At 32.1% G+C, this 19,786-nt stretch overlaps 1 protein-coding gene across 2 annotated transcripts; it reads left to right on the forward strand.

Annotated features, from left to right (window-relative positions):
* The first annotated feature begins 3,804 nt into the window (after positions 1 to 3,804).
* LOC125820787 (protein ROOT HAIR DEFECTIVE 3) lies at positions 3,805 to 15,452 on the forward strand. Of its 2 annotated transcripts, XM_049500223.1 has the most exons (23): positions 3,805 to 4,022; positions 4,761 to 4,910; positions 5,243 to 5,309; positions 5,388 to 5,490; positions 6,162 to 6,232; positions 6,334 to 6,397; positions 6,484 to 6,549; positions 6,657 to 6,704; positions 6,799 to 6,861; positions 6,953 to 7,009; positions 7,193 to 7,351; positions 7,438 to 7,506; positions 7,612 to 7,703; positions 9,916 to 9,994; positions 10,305 to 10,470; positions 11,144 to 11,268; positions 11,934 to 12,196; positions 12,283 to 12,379; positions 12,479 to 12,640; positions 13,054 to 13,158; positions 13,565 to 13,659; positions 13,756 to 13,852; positions 14,822 to 15,452. In XM_049500223.1, exons 1-23 carry the CDS (start codon positions 4,019 to 4,021, stop codon positions 15,065 to 15,067), a joined length of 2,448 nt encoding a protein of 815 aa, XP_049356180.1. In that variant the 5' UTR covers positions 3,805 to 4,018; the 3' UTR covers positions 15,068 to 15,452. The 2 variants fall into 2 exon arrangements, with proteins under 2 accessions (XP_049356180.1, XP_049356179.1); XM_049500222.1 differs by lacking the exon at positions 3,805 to 4,022 and having other exon boundaries at positions 4,751 to 4,910.
* Positions 15,453 to 19,786: the final 4,334 nt, after the last annotated feature.

The raw sequence follows: 19,786 nt of genomic DNA on the forward strand, positions 1-19,786 counted from the left end.
ATTCAAACTAGCAAAGCAAGCTCAAATTTAAAAACCCTTGAGTGAATTTTTCTTCATAACCTTATGTACATCAACTGAAAATTCATCATGATTTTTGTTCAATAAAATAAAAGAATTTAAAAAGGTCGATTATGGTAAAAAGATTTACCATTTAATGTTGTTTGGTGGGATACGCAATGAATGGGCTGCATTGAAGCTTAGTGATGAACACAAAAGAGTGATAATTTTCAATATTTGGAGACTTCATATTTGATGGGTTTTGGATTTTGGTTGAAATTATTGAGAGCTTAGCAATTTTAAAGATGAACGCGGTGGTTCACGGCGGAGGTAGATGGCGATTGACGGCGCGATAATATGTACGGTGGTTGGATCAGGATAACATAACTAAGGAAACTTATAAATTTCACTCAAGGGTTCCTAAAGTTCTCCATTAATGACACTAAAATTTGATCCTCTTGACTTTCGATTTTAAGCTATTGTCAAATTTTCAAATGGATCTACCGTGAAAAAAATGTGATTTGAGGATGAAAATCCGCTTAATGGTGGGAGGCTAACGAAGGACTTGGTGGTGGAGCTGAGTTTCCGCCGGTGCTGCTATGGTGAAGAGAAAAAAAAGAAGGTAAAAAGAAAAAATAAACTGAAACTGAAAGGAAACTTAATTTTTTAAAAAAAAAAAAAAACTGAAAACCAATATAAACTAAAAATAATCTAAAAATTAAAGTTTTAATTACTATTATTTTTGCTTCTCACTCTGTCAAAGAGAGTGAACTACACTTTCTTTGTCATCTCAGCATTCAGGGAGCAAATAATTTCACTTTTAAATAGTTTAAGGGGATAGTAAGACTCACGTAAAGTATAAGTGTGTAGTTGAGAATTAGATAATAGATTAAGGGGTCTTTTGGCTATTTTCTCTTTTTTACTAGCAAATATTTGTCTTTCTTCAATTTGAAAAAGATTAAGTGATAGAAATATCCCACTTATTTATTAGCTAGATTTATTTTAAATGAAAAGAAACAAAAATATGGTCCTATATAAATGTAGATTTTTTTAAAAAAATGTACTATTTTTTTAATGAGTTAAATGTTATTAAAAGGTAAAGAAATAATTTATTTATTAGAAAAATGATATATTTGATCCACTAAGTAACAACCGGAGCATTTAATACCAAACTATTAAGGGGTGAAATTTTTGTCCAATTTTATAAAATCGAAGTGGATTTTTTTATTTATTTTTTATATATCTTTTAAATAAACATGAAGTGTGATTTATCTTCATAAGTTTTGAAAACTATCAAACTTACTCAAACGTTCCAAACAAGCATACTTGTTAATCCCAAAATTATATAGAACTTTTATTGATGACGTTCATAACATAAATCATAATCTTGTATATAGTTAAGTTTAGTATAAAATTACCATTTCTATAGTGAATTAAATAATACATTATCCTAAAATTATAACATGATATTTTATAAAGAGTGTTAATAACACAATTACACACCACTACAATTTGTCAAATTACTATAAGTTAAGAAGATCCATTGTTGAGATGAGATACATTACAATGATATGAGATGAGATGCCTCATATATCAGCAAGAAGTTACAAATTCAAAGAAAAATATACAAGCAAATATTATTCAATTAGTGTTCGAGACGTTTTATCATTATTATAAAATTTATATATATTAAAAAGGTTGAGTTATAAATTATAAAATATTGAAATTAACAATATTGATTTTGATGTTTATATTTTGTTTATTAAAGAAAATTCATAAAAGTGAAACTATGCGTTTGCCATCAAATTAGAAATATGTAAATTTAATTGAGATGATGTAATCTCTAAGATAATAAAATATTGATGAATTTTGATCTTGTAATTTTATTGATCTCGATCAAAAAATGAAAACCATTCCATTGACTAGCATGTAAAAAATAAGAATTATAATAATTAAAATTTTATGATCTGCATAATATATGATCCGCGTTATGCCCTGTGAATTTTTTTGGATACATACTATTTTTGTTAGGCAACATTTTCCCTTTCAATATGAGACTCGGTAATACAAATTCAAAATTAGTCAAGCTTTAATGAATGTAATGAATATCGAATGAGAAACTAAAGAAAAAATATCAATTGACATTACTTTTTGATTTTGACCATATGTACTAAGAGGCTAATAACCTACAAGGGCGTCAAGATGACAGAACATAGATCTCTTGATTTTTTTGGTCGAACTCATTACACGCGATTTATCTAATGCAATTTACTTTTTATACGATGATTTATAAATTATTCCAAAAGGTTTAGGGAATGTTTGGTGTTAACTTTATAAAAGTCTGATTCTATATATTACGGGCCACACGCGCCGCTGGACGGCGTTTCTCTTTTTGTAAAATAAAACACTTAAATGGACGGTTGGTTGGTGGACCGCATGTCGGTCATTTTATTAGACTTCGTCATGCTAATTTCCTTTATTCTCTTTTTAATTAGTATAATAACTAATTTCTATTTTTTTTCAAAATCGAATTATTATTACTTATTTCTCAGATTAGGAAATAATTTTTTTTTTAATTTAAAAATTATTATTTTTTATAATAAAAATAATATTACATTCATATCACTCTGTTCAAATTCAGCGGTGAAATTTTGTAATGGTTGGTGGGTTAATAAAGTAGGACTCGGTAATTAGTAGGATGCAGTAAAAACTTTTACCATTTCATTACTTTTTCAGCTTTCCCAATAAGTTAAATGATGAACAAATTCAATCCTCATGATTGACATTAAAAAAACCAAAATATACTTTATATTATTTTTCATAAGAAAAAGAAAACAATGGCTTGTGTGTGCTATAATTTTGTTTTATAATTAATAATGAAGAAAACATTGCACTATAATTTGCATTAACATTTTTTTTAAAGTCAACGAGGAATAGAAATAAAATTTGAGAGAAGAAATCAAACCTTTGAATAAAGATAGATAAATTATTTTATCAACACGTAAATGTATAATTACTTAAAAATTTTAAATCTACTCGTATTTTGTGTTTAAGTTTTCCCAAACATTATCATTAAGGGGTTTAAACAATTACAAATAAGAATATACTCAATCAGTTCACTTTTACTTGTCACAGTTTGACTTGACACACTCATTAAAAAATAATGAATGATATATGTATTTTACCAAATTATCCTCTATTGAATGATGTCATAGACGAGATTTGAAAAATAAGTAATTAATGTTGAAGGTAAAACATAAAAAAAAATTATTATCTTTTCTCGATATATCAAAAGTGACAAGTAAAAATGAGAATTTATTTTAGAAAAATAAAAATAAACGGAGGGATTGATATCTAATTATGATTTTTTGTTTTCAACCGTAATGGTTGCATATTAATTACTTAATATGTAACATATTAAATTTGAATTTATACCCTTATCATTTTAACATTTTCATCATTAGATACATATATAATTAATTAAGAGAAACTATTGTGATAATTTAACTTTTTTTTTAAATCTTATTCACAACATATTTTTAGTATTAATAAATAAAATTTATCATTACTATTATTATAGAGAGTTTTATACTAGTAGAAAAACTATTTTTGAATGACTCTAACGCAAATAAAATTTATCCAATGCCCTTTAAATTCTTTATCCCTTTAATGATGTCAAACTAAACCAAAAAAAAAATAGAGAAGGAAATTACTCATGTTCTTGTCTACTTAGAATTTTCAAACCTAAAAAAACACCATTTGATTTCTTCACTTCTCTGTGAAAATTGATTTTTTTTACCAAAGTGTTAGTGCAAAATTCTTGTTTTGTTCCTTTTGTTTTGCCTTTATATTTCAGCTGTGTCCTTTGATCATCAGATAGTCTAAGCACACTTTTTAAGACAAAAAGGGGCTGCTGCTTGCTACCTCTCCATCTGAGATCGCAAATTGTCTACTCCTTTTCAAGTTTCAAGTCTTTGCGATCTTCGATTGGGACCTTTTGATCGAGATTTCTACTTCTCAGATGGGTATGTTTTACTTTCTTCTCTTCGGATCCATTCTTGATTCTTGAAGGTTTATATCACTAACCTTTCTTCAAAACCCCTAAAATTTAATGATTCATTTACTGATTTTGTTATTAATTAATGGGGTTTCATGGTTTAGCCCCCTTTTCTTGGGTTTATTAGAAAGTTTGTTTTTTTTTCCTTTAGGAAGATTGGTTTTTGCTTATTGGGTGTTTGAGTTCTTTAAATCTTGATCTTGATTTATGGGTTCTTGACGGTTGCATTTGATTGACTATTTTTTTCTTGGGTTAGGCTTAGACATGGACTGAATTTGAGTTACCTTTGATTTAGTAGATGTAATTGGGGTTTTGCAGCTCATGCATGTTTTCAAGTTGGAATAGTTTGGTTGCTGTAGATAAAGTAGTTTAGAAAGGATTTGAATCTTGGAAGTGTTTTTTTGGGTTGGAATCAGATTACTGCACACTGTGAATGTGCTGAATGCAGTTGTTAAACATACTTTTTGTCTGTTGTGAGAAAATGTAGGGTGCCCCCAAGAGGGAAGGTTGGGTTGAACTGATAAATAAGAGTAGATTTTACTTAACCACTTAATAGCTTAACCACGGGACTTTCAGCTTTTCTGAATCAACCGAAGCTTCTCCATTTTTCCATCTTGTTACGAAGTATTATGATGCTCTGTTGAAGGTTGTTCTGTTCATGTACAGAAGTTGGGTTTTTGTAAACTTTATACTCTAATGCTTTCAGATAACAAGGATGAGTGTTGTTCAACTCACCTCATTGATGGGGATGGAATGTTCAATGTTGCTGGAGTCGAGAACTTCATGAAGGAAGTTAAACTAGCAGAATGTGGTCTTTCATATGCCGTAGTGTCTATTATGGGCCCACAAAGTAGCGGTATGGATTCTCTCTCAAAAAACCTCTAATAATTATTACTTTGGATTATAATGACTTCAAATTAGTTTGGTGAAGCTTGACGAATAGTAGGTCTTTATCATATCTTTAAGTCATTGTTTGTGAATGCTTCATGTTTTTGACCAACACTGGAGCTAATTCAGATCTTTATGTCCATGTCATTGAGTGCCTCAAGTCTTATCCTCTCCTTTTTGTCAGGGTTTTCTTATTTTATCCTTACTGTTTGACTACACTAATCATCCTAATCTTCCTTTTGGAATCAATGCTATTATATTGTTTTCCAATAGTGACTAAATTTAACTGTGATAATGCAGGGAAGAGTACACTGTTAAATCATCTTTTTCATACTAACTTCAGAGAGATGGATGCATACAGGGGAAGGTATGTGTAATTGTTTTATTTGCTAGATGTCTGCTGTTTAACTGTAGGGGTGAGCTGACCGAATCAAGTATTTTCTAGGTCACAAACTACAAAAGGTATTTGGATGGCTCGATGTGCTGGGATTGAGCCTTGCACCCTTGTCATGGATTTAGAAGGCACAGACGGTAGAGAACGAGGAGAGGTGTGTTGAAAGTACTTTTTAGATGATGGTTTACTTTCCATCTGTTTTGAAATTGAATTTTTTTTTGAAAGAAAGTTTACTTTCCATTTGTTGGGCTTATATAAAATAAAGATAAATTCAAAACAAGTTACATGCTCTCATGACCCACAACAACTAATAAGGCCAACTCCATCATTTATTTTCGTGTGACCAGATGCATATTATCCTTAAAGCATTTTCCCCAAATGCCGTACACCTTTAATAAGGGTGCAGATGACAGATAGCACCATGGACAGCTGTTTGTTACTTGTTGAAAATTAAAGTATGGATCATCGATTCATTTCACATCCCTACTTCTTGCTCTACAAAAATAAATTTCAAATTACTGTAGCTTTCTCTTTGTAAATTGTAATCCTATGATGAACTCACTGAATAACTTTTGAACAGATTTCAGTAGATTCCCGGTCTATGAGATCTTTTACCTCACTGTTCTGCGTGTTAATGTAGTTGCACTGTGTCCAAATATGTTTATGGATTTCCTTGCTCGACATACTGGGAACCGTTAACTGTTCTGTGATTAATTTGGAGCTAACCGAAATTTGAGATGATCCTTCTATAAACTTGCTCATGAGGTGGGATAACTAGCAATTGAGCTGATTGTTTCTCATTCAGGATTTACAATTTTTTTGTAGGATGACACTGCATTTGAGAAGCAGAGCGCTCTATTCGCACTTGCTGTTTCTGATATAGTGCTTATCAACATGTAAGTTCCTCTATTATGTGAAATATGCAGTACATGAACTTCTAATAAATTGAAATTAGAAGAAAATATGTATGTGTGGCTCAAAAGTATTAACTATTCAGGTGGTGTCATGATATTGGTCGTGAGCAGGCTGCCAATAAGCCTCTTTTGAAGACTGTCTTCCAGGTAAAGTACATAGATTCTCTTTTATAGATGTTTCTTTTTCCTAACATTCCTTCCGGATGTTTTACGACTTACTCTTTTGTGACCAGGTTATGATGAGGTTATTTAGTCCACGTAAAACGACATTGATGTTTGTTATTCGTGACAAAACAAGGGTAGGTGCCTTCTTCTCTCAAAAGTGCTTTTCTGCCATTTATAGTATCTACCTGTCCTGTGAAAAAAAGTGTATTTAAGCAGGTTGTTATTTCACTTTCATTTGTAGACTCCCCTTGAAAACTTGGAACCTGTTCTAAGGGAAGACATTCAGAAGGTACCGTATTCATGGTTTTTTTAGTTTTCTTGTTTTTTTTTCCCCTTCTAAACTCAACATTATTGATTTTATTGTACCTGTTCTGGCTGTGTAGATATGGGATTCTGTCCCAAAGCCGCAAGCTCACAAGGATACACCGTTAAGTGAGTTTTTTAATGTGAGTCACAGTAAGATTCATCTGCTGTTACATTCTCGTTGTCTGTTTATATCTATGCTCACAGATTTGGTGAAATTGATTGAATGTCCAGGTCGAGGTCGTGGCTCTTTCTAGTTTTGAAGAGAAGGAAGAACAATTCAAAGAGCAGGTATGTTTTTTTTTTGGAGCATTTGTTGAACATATATGTTCCTTTTTTAGTAGTTCACATCTACTTTTATCACATATGGTTGTCTTGGATATGTTGTTGCCAATGATCAGATCAGAAGACTTACTTTATTGTTTAGTTGACTCTGATTTACATATTTGTGTTCCTTCATGCTTCTTTGTTAAGGTGGCTAGTCTTAGACAGCGATTCTTTCATTCTATTGCACCTGGTGGGCTTGCTGGAGATAGGCGGGCTGTTGTTCCTGCATCAGGCTTTTCATTTAGTTCACAACAGATATGGAAGGTTATAAAGGAGAACAAGGACCTTGACCTGCCTGCCCATAAGGTTATAACCTAAAAATCTACTGGAATTGAAATTGTCAATTAGTTATTCATGTACTAGTGACATACTTAATTTTGATCTAATTACAGGTTATGGTAGCTACGGTGCGGTGTGAAGAGATTGCCAATGAAAAATATGTTTCTTTTACTGAAAATGAGGTATACATAATTGTTTAGAGGTTTATTTGAGAAGTTATATCTTGTTCTGTTATATCCACTACTTTGAAGATCACTGTTAATTTTAAATTAATTGACTTGTTGTAGGAATGGTCTCAATTAGAAGAGGCAGTTAATTCTCATTCTGTACGAGGGTTTGGAAGGAAGGTCAGCTCAATTTTGGACGCTTGTCTATCAGAGTAAGGACACAACTTTCGTGTGGTATAGCATGGTTGTGCTTCCAGTAACACACACAGAATGTTGGAAAGCTAGTATTTTCACACGTGAAGTTCATCTGGAGCGGATGTTCTTAATGTGATATTTCTTGCCTTCCAGAAGGATGCGTCTAGGCATTCTTGTGATTAGAGCAAGGAGAATATATGAATTAATTGATCATTGCATTTTCATCACATTTGATAAAGCTTATGGTATGAAAAACAGCTAGAAGAGTAGCATTAAAGAGCGTTGAGGACAAAGGATAAAACCGAATGGTTTCTCTGAATTTTATCCGTGTCTAGTTCTCTGCTAGAATCCTTGAAATTTTGTTCTTATCAGATGCTCCTTCTTTGATTACCCAATTAGCAGTTTAATGACTTAAGGTGTTGGGAAGGAAATGCTGGTGGAGCGGTGTTTAGGTTGATATACACAAGAACTAATGATACGCTAGAACTATGGTTGAGGTTCTGGCGGACCTTATTTTGGTTTAGCATCAATATAGGAAAGCAAAGAGATTTAGATGAGTACTTTGTACAATATCTTTGCCATATTGTGCTGAAAGGAAGTTGTTTTTTTCCCGATAAATAGTTGTGAGGTGTTACTAGGTATGTCAAAAAAGGTTTTTTATGGACTGATAAAAGAAAGGGTGTTACAGTATTAGGTATGTGGTTGTTGTGGCTGGCTGTGGATGATCCACCTTCTCGCTGTGTTTTTGTCACCGGATTTACTCTGACTGGAATAAACTTCTTGGGTTGTGTGCGTAAAATCTCTGGATATTTTAACAAATATGATTACCTAAACCTAGGGTACAAATAAAGGAAGCAAACCCTTCTCTCAGTGTTCCTCCTTCCCTCCATCTTCTTGTCCTTTCAATTATTGGAGAATTACCTCTGGTGCACTACTATTTCTTTTTCGTCCTCGAGAGTTAGCCAGTTGCCAAAGGTTGAGGGATTTGTGCCTTAGGTCACAGGTTCGAGCTTTGTGCCAAGCAAACTACAGTATTTAAGTGGAGAAGGGTAGAAGAGCGGGCTGATTGTCACCAAGTTCCGGTAAAACTACTTTCTTTTTCTTCTCCCTCACCCCCAACTTTAGTCACCCACCCCACCCTCTTTTTGCAGGATTATATTTCTCTCCTCTACCGTCTTTCTTCCGTTCTACTCCTAGACTAATAATGATGGCTGGGTAATACTGCAGGGTGCCTGCCGTTCTGCTGGTCCAGTTTCTTTTTTTTTTTTCTTTCTTTTCATTTTGTGCTTTCTCCTTATTTTTTCTATATCAAAACAATCTATCAACTATTCCACAATCCTAAATTTGTTGGTGTCCCCGCCATCCAATTCCTTTGTATCCATTCCCTTTGATTAGTCTCCTTTTATTCTAATAGTAATTTGTTTTTAAAGGTAAATTAGGAGATTTCTGAACTTGGAGTTCTCTGAAACTCACTCTTATCACTGTACTGATATACATGCCTCTAGTAAGGCTAAAAACACTCCTGGCGAACACCAGATCTGATGTAGATATAACAGCTACTGAGCCTTTTTTTTTTTGATGAAGAACAACTACTGAGCCTTTACCACAACTAGGTGGAATCTATAATATAAGTACTCTGCTTCTATTGTATTTTTTTTTATTTATTTGCTGAATCTCCCTTGATTCCATGAGAATATAAGCGATTTTGAGACTTATCTACATCTTTCTATTTAAGCACTTTTAGTCATCATAGTCACATCTACAGAATGGCGCATTTTGTCGGATGTGACCCATTTCTAATTTTTTCCGTTCTTGTATTACTGCACATATGTCTTAACATCTGCCTTTTTGTGACGATCATCCCGTGGATTTGTTGGGCTTCAATCTCATATCACACTCATTTTGTGACAGTATGGCTTGAATATGAGTGTGAAGCAAATACAATAGTAGTAATTGAGAGTTAGTTTGATCAAAATATGTGACTTTGATCAGTTGAATGAATTTGATCTTTTAGAGCTTTAAATAAATAGTTATATGTATAATTATTAGCAGGAAATTTTCTTATGTCCTGAAATAGAAAGTATCATATTGATTGAAATGGAGAATATTCATTTTATTGTAATTTCTCCTACCATTTTCTCCCTTAGTATGTAATTTTTGTTTTTCATTTATGCATATATACATTATAAGAAGGCTGCACATGGATAATAAGATTATTTTTCTTCATAGGTATGATACCGAGGCTACCTTCTTTGATGAAGGGGTTAGATCCTCAAAGCGAAAGCATTTGGAAGAGAAATTGCTTCAGGTACCGGGCTAGGCTCTGCTCTCTCCTAAACCTGTTTTACTACATACACACAATCCTTTGGTTATATTCCCTGCATTAACCATTCTAAATTGACCAACCCAACTTGCTGGCTCCTGCGTCTTAATGAGAACTCTTTGGCTTCTTAGAGTCAACCAAATAAATGCACATGCTAAAATTTCTAAACTTAATGGTACTCATTCAACTAATGATGCAAATTCATTTTCTAAACACAATTTTTTACTCATTTTCCTCAAAATGAAGGGCCTTTTTTTAATTGCATGCCCCCTCTGATTTATCCTGTCTTTTATAGCTTGTCCAACCAGCCTACCAATCTATGCTGGGACACATCCGATCTGATGCTTTTGAAAGATTTAAAGATGCATTTGAGAAGGCATTGAAGGGGGGTAAAGGGTTTGCTCTGGCTGCTCGTGAATGTGCTGAGATTTTTATGTCCCATTTTGATGAAGAATGCACAGGTATAGGATGCAATCTGCCATTGCTGTTACTGGTTTACCCCACTTGATTTATATCTTTTTTCTGTTGATGAGGACATTTTATCATTATGATAACCCCCCACCCCCCCCAGGTCATTAAAAATGATCAAGGAGTTGATACCCTAACTCGATGTAGGGAGTCTGGTTATAAAAACTGTTGATTCTCTGGGAATAGACTTGTAGAGCTGACTATGCTTCTCTTAAATGTCAATTAGTTGAAGTAGTTGCTTATTACTGATGATTATTTATTGAAATGTTCACTTGGGTTTGCAGGGTAAATTTCTGATGTTTTTTGTTGCTATAGCGTACCCACTTCTATGCCTTTTTGGGTGCATGTGATTTGAGCTGTTATGACTATTGATATGTTCTTCTTCCCTTCTCTTGTAGAAATAACAACTTTTCTGGTTGGAAATATCAAACCAGAATAATTTTTGCAAAGAGATTGGTGTATCACTTGCTGATTTTCAGCATTTGTAGGAAACTAGTGTTCATTAATGTTTCTCTTCTAAAAATCTTACCGACCTTGTAGTTAATGAAATAATGCCCAAAGACTGGAAAGCTTTAATAGGTGATATTTTGTGCGGGAAATAAAATGTTGAGCACAGTGTCAGCATCTTGCCTTTTGAAATCTGAATGCTGATGCATTATTTTGTAGATGCTATTATTGACCAAGCAAAATGGGACTCATCTAGAGTGAAGGATAAGCTGAGGCGTGATGTAGATGCTCATATTGCTGAAGTTCGCAGTGCCAAGCTGACTGAAGTGACAACCCTCTATGAGGTATGAAATGTGACAACCTTTATAGTTTACCATTAAGTGTCACTTTGTAGCCAGAGTTTCCTTACATTTTGGAGGGTGCTCGTTTCTGAAGCTAGCTTCTGAGATTGAACAATGCCCAAGGTCCATTTTCGTAACATGATATTAAAGCCATACCAATCTTTCCCTGTTGTTTTATTATCCAACGATAAACCCTTGTGTTATTCAACACATCAATGTTTGACCCCCTTGTGTTATTCACCTCCAAATGTCCAGTGTGTGTTTTGGTTGAGGTGGTAAGGGTCCCACATCGGACCAGCGCATGGGATGTGATCTCCCTTATACCTCGCCTTCTCATGTAACTTTCGAGGTTGAGTTAGGGCCAAAGTTTAGTATATTAATGTGACTTTGCGGAACTCACTTCATTTTTTTGTAGTGTTCTGTTCTAGGATTTTGAGGTAAAAAAATGAGCGTTGGCATACTTGGGATGTTTAAGATCGTTTCCCTGATTAAAGGATGCCATCACTTAGTTGCCTCTGATAGCTCAATTAGCTGGTCCCAGATGCATATTATTTATAACTATTTGTTGTTGTTAGAGGATCCTACATGATAGCAAACAAGCGGGATGACCATTTGATTTTAAGTTCAATGTAAGTTTATCCTGGAACTGAAGAGAAATTCTTTGTTAGACAAAACTGAACGAGGCATTGGCTGGACCAGTTGAGGCTCTTTTAGATGGAGCTGGTGATGATACATGGCCAGCAATAAGAAAACTGCTTCAGCGTGAGACTGATACAGCAGTCTCTGGTTTTGCTGCTGCACTTTCTGGTTTTGAAATGGATGAAGAAAGTAGGGATAACATGGTATTGCGGTTGAAAGATTATGCACGAGGAGTAGTTGAAGCGAAGGCAAAGGAAGAAGCTGGAAGGGTCTTGAGTCGCATGAAGGACAGGTATGGACATAAGTTTATCTTTGTTCTACAGCTCTGACATACACTATTTATTATAAATATGCTGATGAGCTGAAAACTATTTGCAGGTTTTCAACATTGTTCAGCCATGATCAGGATTCTATGCCACGAATTTGGACTGGCAAGGAAGATATTCGCGCAATTACTAAAACTGCACGATCAGCTGTATGATTGACTGACATAAGTTCCCTTTTTTTGGTGTGTGATTTCACGTGTCAATTATTACATCTAAGATTGTACTGACTTCTCTCGATTTTCTCCCAGTCTCTGAAGCTCCTGTCAGTTATGGCTGCAGTTCGCTTGGAAGATGAGGGTGACAGTATAGACAAAATACTTATAGTTGCTCTTGTAGATGGAAAACCAGGTGCTTCTTCCTCAAAGAGCATTATATCAGTTGATCCTCTGGCATCTAGCACTTGGGATGAGGTAATTCGCTTACTTATGTGGTTTGTCTTGGAATGCAAGCAAAAAAATTGGCCGACGAAAAGGGGAAAGATAAGATTCTTTCCATTAATAGGCCAGTCATCATTACACAGTTCAGAGTGTAAATATTTTGTTTGGGATCTCGCTAGTGATGACCATCAACTAAATTATGTGAAAATTTGGATTGAATATAATACAATCAAGTTCTAAACGTACACGCTAATCTCCACAACATAGTCTGAGGTGTTCTTTGCTTCATCTTAATGAATTGATTTTTCTACCTGAAAAGACTACAAAGGTCCTAAGAATTTTTTTCGTCTTTAGGAACTAGACTCTTTTTTGTATGACTAAGTAATCTTTGCGTGGTATAGTTCAGCCCATCAAAATGTTCATCTTGTGGTCAATTTATATTGCAGGTCCCTCCATCAAAAACTTTGATTACACCTGTCCAGTGCAAGTCTTTGTGGAGGCAATTCAAGACGGAGACTGAATATGTTGTTTCACAAGCCATTGCTGCTCAGGCAAGATATTAGATTCTACTCTGCATCTCTTTCTGCTTTTCTGACAGTGCATTCTTTTATGTTGTTTGATTGTTGGTTGAAGCTCTGGAAGTTTCAACAAGGGTAGGAAGGTATTGTAAATGCTGGCTATATTCACTAAATAATGGTATTAAAAACAGTTGAAGTGCTATCATGTCCTTGAACACCCGAGATTTGTTTTGATCAAAGAGTGGGATGTACCTTTTGGTACTAGGTGGTTGATTGTCTTTCATGCTAGCCGCTAGGTGTATGTATTCTAATTTTGTAGTGCTAAAAAGTCGGAGAGTACCTATACACCTGTAGGTTATGTTCTGGCATCAATAATGTTTATTTGAAGTTTTGCCCTTCGTTCTTGATAACTTCTGATTTTCTCTTATTCAACTTTCAGGAGGCTAGCAAGAGAAATAATAATTGGTTACCACCTCCATGGGCAATTGTTGCCATGGTTGTTTTGGGATTCAATGAATTCATGACACTTTTGAGGTATTCCTTCTGACTTGTAGTTCATGATGCCCCCCTATATTTTACAGTATAACATGGTTTAACTCTAGCTCATGCGGTTTTTTTCTCTCTCTCCAGAAATCCTTTATATTTAGGGTTTATATTCGTCGCCTATCTGCTATTTAAAGCTCTTTGGGTGCAAATGGATATCTCAGGCGAATTCCGCAATGGAGTTGTAAGTGCTGAATCTTCTTTCTCAGAGTTCTATTGTTTGCAAACTAGAAGCAATTCAACCAAAAGTCTTTATAAAAAGGAAAAACAGTTCAACCAAATAACTTTTGTAGACTCTTGCTAGTTGCTTCTTAAAAGACTTAGAATTTTTTTTCTACACTCTGCAAGTGCAACACTGATGATTTTCAGTTGCAAATGACGTTCTAAAATTCTGTTCCACATAGTTACAAAAAAGAAGTAAAGAAATTGTACCCTTCGGGGTGGCCCAGTGGTTTGGGCTTGAGACTTTCATGTTGGAGGTCTCAAGTTCGAAACCCCTTGCCAGCAAAAGCATGAGGTTTGCCTTCTGGGTCGAGCTCGTTACACCGGACTTGCCTAGTGCGGGTTACCTCTCCTATGTGGTTTGCGAGCTATTGCATAGGATCGAGGGTTTTACCCTGTGCGCACCCAAAGGGTAGTAGCTGTGGGTTTCCCTTGTCATCAAAATAAAGAAGTAATGAAGTTGTGATCTTCCCGTGGTGCTTCTTTTCATCGGTTTATTTACCTGGAGATGTTTTACCTAGGCTAGGCAACTAGGGGAAGGAAGATAAACTCATAAAAGTAGGAGATGCTGGAAGGGAAATAATTACCTTTCATTTTCTTTTCTGATCATCCAAACAAACACAGCAACAGAACAGAAAATCTTGTAACTTTTCTTTTCTTTATCTGTTTCCAAGCGATGCAAGGAGTAGACATTTGTGGTCCTTTCAGTAGGTTGTTATCTCATTTGATTTTCCAATGGTGAAATAGATTTGACATATCCTTTCTATTTTTGCGATGTTTTATACTTCACTGTTTATATTGTTATGTAAGTCCAAACACAACCACTCTGGCTTAATCTTCTTTATCCACTTAATTGCTTCATTCACAAATGTGGAAACTTATGAAATAATTGTCTTCTCGGGAATGTGATCTTCTATATGCATTTTGGCAGCTTCCTGGACTTCTCTCTTTATCCACAAAGTTCCTTCCTACAGTCATGAATCTTCTTAAACGACTAGCAGAGGAAGGACAAGGTATGGCAAATGGTCAACCTCAGGGTAACCCTGCTCTTTCGTCAAAGAGCTTCCGCGGTAGCACAAACGATCACGGTGATGTATCAACCAGTGGTACATCCGAAGTAACTTCAGAAAATGGAACAGAATACTCTAGCTCCTCATTACATGACAAAGCGCAGTAAGCTATTGTTTATAACACCCACTCTTATTCTGCGACAGCAAAGTTTTAATGCTCATCCAGACGTGGTATGGTGCACAATTATGCTTGATTGCGGCTAGCACTTTTAGAGACAAAGCATATGAAAGAATCAGACACTGAAGGCATTGATTTTTGTACACTGAATAGGCTGTGTTTTAATTCTCTCTTGTTCTTTTTACAGTTGATTTTATTTTGTTGGTGAACTAAGAGGGCCATTCTTTTCTGTGTTGTTTCATGTTTGTTATCATTCTCCTTGTATGCCATCAAAATTTTCTTGTGAGAAGCCTAATATGATGTCTGTATTTTATGGATAAGCTGATGAAAGATATCAGAAACTATATTTTCTAATGAGATGGGATTTTTGTCAATATTATTAGTGAATCTCTGAAATGTTTTTCTTTTTGCTAAGATTTATGATGTAAAATATGTGCATCTAGGGAAGAGTGAAACTATATCCTAACACCTTATGAATTTGGTCGGTTATATGAATTCTCATTGTCTAGGTTTCTCCATTCAAAGTTTTTATTTGTATTACATCACGAATTGTTAAGTTTTGCGCTAGCCTATCGTAACCCTCCTCTATATGAGCTTGAGATGGACAAAATATAAGTTCGTTTTGTAATCGGTTATATGAATTTTCATTGATCATGTTTTTGTATTTAAGCTCTATATGTTAGCCTATGGTAACCCTCTAACTTTTAGTAGTTTCTAGAAACTAGTAAAGCCATAAAAAACAGGTGAATTTCTATTTTTAGGGTAAGAAGAGTGTATGGACCACCAATTATTGAATTTCTAGGCTGTAATATACATTATTTATCTAGCTATATATTGCTATATATATTAGGGGTTAGTCTTTTCTGCCAATTTTGTCAATTATTATTTGTGTAATTGCTGAGTTGTTATTATTATGCTATAATTACTGAGCCACGTGAGAAGCCTATAATTGAATGAGTAAATTGAATTTTTCAAAAGAAGAAGAAAAAAAGCCTACTTTCCCCAAGCCAATTATAAGAACTATATGTACTATACCCTCTGAATAGTTGTCACATTTATTTCGCAAGTTAATTTGACTAATTTTAAAAGTTAAATTAAATTTTAGATATTAAAAAACTATACAAAAGTACTATAAATTACAATTTTTCTCATATTAATATGATAAAAAGATCTTAAAATATTGGTCAAATTTAATTATTCGAGATAGGACTTGTTTTGGAGTTTATGGTCAAATAGTTTTTTTTTCACTGTTTTGACAAAGACTAAAAAGTGTTAACTTTAGGAAAAAAATAATATTAAAAAACCAAAGTAATTTAATGCATATTTAAAGAGAGGCCATTTGTATCAACCCTCAACCATATGAACACCATTTTTGTTATTTTCTCAAAAAAAGTGACAAAGATATCTGGTCCAGCTGGGTGCATTTATAATATTTCTTACAAAATTATGTGTAGTTAGTTTCAAAGGCCTATATCTCTAATCTCTAGCATCTAACTATGTTACGTGATTGAATAATTGGAACATACATAATCATAATATTAGGTAAAGGAAAGAAACTCTTTTTTTTTTTGTTTTTTAAAGTTTCTCATTCGATGTTTAATATTTGCATTGAGTTTGACTAATTTGTACTCGCGCATTGTGAAAAGGATTTCGAACATGATTTTTTTTCATATTCAAGGCTCAATTCGAGACTTCTAGTTAATGATTGAGAGAAATATTGCCGCAAAAAAGATTTATCGGCAATTGAGTTAATGATATTGCATTTATAGTCGCTAAAGCCTTTAGCGACATTTATATAATGCAAGTTTTCAATACTCATATTTATTATTGCCACTAAATATAATATTACAACAATTATATTATTACCAAAACATCCTTTATTTGTTATCATGCCCGTCAAGAAATTAAAGAGCAAATGTTTTAATTAATTAGCTAGTCAAGTAAATTTAAAATCAAATTACGTGTAATTAGTTGGATCTGTACTGAGCATGAACTAGTGGACTATATAAAAGAGAATGGATAACGTATTTGAAGAATCCCAATAAAATCTGTTGGACACCATATATACGCAATAAGTAATTTTATAAATAGAGTCTGAAGAAGATATGACATACACAAAATTTATTTTTACCTATATGAGTTAGGGATATTGTTTTCGATATATCCTAGAATTTTAAGCAAAAGATAGTAAAACAACAAAATACAAAACAAATGCAACAATAGGTAGTAATACACATTAAATAATATAAATATTCATAGGTGTTGGATTTCATTTATTACTGCAAACTAAAAATGTAAGTTCCCTTTAATTAACCAACAAAGGAAAAAAGAGAGAAAATGTAAAAGAGGAACAATTAACTTCAAGCTGGATGGATGGGTGAAATAATAATAATAATAATAATAATAATAATAATAATAATAATAATAATAATAATAATAATAATAATAATAATACTAATACTAATACTAATAGTAATAATAGTAATAGTAATAGTAATAGTAATAATAATAATAATAGTAATAATAGTAATAGTAGTAGTAATAATAATAATAATAATAATAATAGTGCAAAAGGTAGCTCCATTTATTTATTTTAAGAATGTATAGCTAGATTTATTTCTTTATTATGAAGGTAGCTAGATCATGAGCTAGCAAGCAAGCAAAAAAGGTGAATTTTTATTTTTAATCCGTTTAATAAAAATAATTTTTTTCTTTTTCTTACATTATTTTAGCTTTAACTTTCTACCTGACATGTTTAAAATTACAAAAGTAAAAATCATCTTAACACATTTGACATAATTTAATTTAAGACCATAAAAGTAAAAACTTTTCTCTATTTCTTATATTCAGTAGGAAAAAATTATTAAAAAATGAAAGTGAAATAATGTAGCAGGTGGGGGTGGGGGTGGGGGGCACCCTCCACCTCTACCTCTATTAAAGATATGCTTCCAGCTTTTGTTTAATTTCACTCATGTATTTCAACCTCAGTGCTATATATAGGAGTAATAATATGTATTAAATATGTTTGGTAATAATAATAATAATATGGGCAAGTATACATACATATTTTCCAGTATATATATATATATATATATATATATATATATATATATTCCTTTAACTAACTAAGATCTATATCTATAAATATATAAACCATTAAGTGGTCGGTGAAAAAGGGACATACCTGAAGAAGGAAAAACAATCTGCTGTGCTAACCATATTAGTATAATATGCAAAGACAAATAATATATATATTATTACTATATATTAGAAGAGTCTAGGATTTACTACCATTGTTCCAATTAAATCATTACAAATGTCCAATACTTACTATATAAAATATATAAGTGGGCCCCACCTCCTTCCACTTAAATAATTTTTTTCAACCTTATCATGGTAAAAGTTGAATTTATTATCCTTTTCATTTAATTTTATATGATATTATTTTTTCTATAAAATCATTATATATGTTTTAATAATTTAAATTTCAAAAACATTATAATTTAACTTTAAAGATTTTATTTTATCAAAATCTTGTACATTGAAATATATAGTTATGAATTTAAATTATTTTTAAAATCATATAAAAATTTCAATAACTTCTCAAATTCCATAATATAACACTTAAATACTACATATTATATATTAATTACTATACTATAAATGACTTAAATACTCCATATTATCTATTAGAATAATTAACAATTATTTGACACTTTAAATTCTATCAATGCCATATAAATTAGGATAAAAAACCTAACATATAATATTTAAATATATTTAAAAATAATATAAGTAATACTATACATTTCAATAATTAACAGCTTAATTATTTAAAACTTATATAAAAAATTTAATTGAGTCTCTAAATTCTATTGGTACCACATAAAATAGATTATATAATAAACATATATTGTTCTCCATATTATCTATTACAATAGTTAACAATTATTTGACACTTTAAATTCTATCAATGCCATATAAATTAGGATAAAAAACCTAACATATAATATTTAAATATATTTAAAAATAATATAAGTAATGCTATACATTACAATAATTAACAACTTAATTATTTAAAACTTATATAAAAAATTTAATTGAGTCTCTAAATTCTATTGGTACCACATAAAATAGATTATATAATAAACATATATTGTTTGAAATTGACGAAAAAGAAACAATAAATTACAATAATTAATAAAAAAATAGTCCACTCCAAAAAATCTATCAATTAACAACATATATTGTTTGAAATTGACGAAAAAGAAACTATAAATTACAATAATTAACAAAATAAATCTCTCGACTCCAACAAATCTATCAATTAATGCCACATAAATTGGGACATGGCAAATAACATATAGTATTAAAAAATTAGGTTCAAAATGTACTAAAAAATACAATAATTAACAACTTAATATATTAAAGAGACATAAAAAAGGGTTAATATTTAAAATTTTGCATGTGCCACATAAATTAGAACAAATAGAGTAATAAATATTACTTTCAAAATTATGTTAAAAAAAGTACTACAAATCACAATAGCTAACAATTTAAAATATTTTTAAAATCATATAAAAATTTCAATAACTTCTCAAATTCCATAATATGACATAAATTTTAAAAAAAAGTGTTATAAATCATAATAAATAGTACAATATTTAAACTACTTTAAAAGCATTATAAATTGTAATAAATAATACAA

This window comes from Solanum verrucosum, unplaced genomic scaffold (assembly GCF_900185275.1).
Source record: "Solanum verrucosum unplaced genomic scaffold, falcon-dt-bn FXZP01000117.1, whole genome shotgun sequence".
NCBI classification, from domain to species: Eukaryota; Viridiplantae; Streptophyta; class Magnoliopsida; order Solanales; family Solanaceae; genus Solanum; species Solanum verrucosum.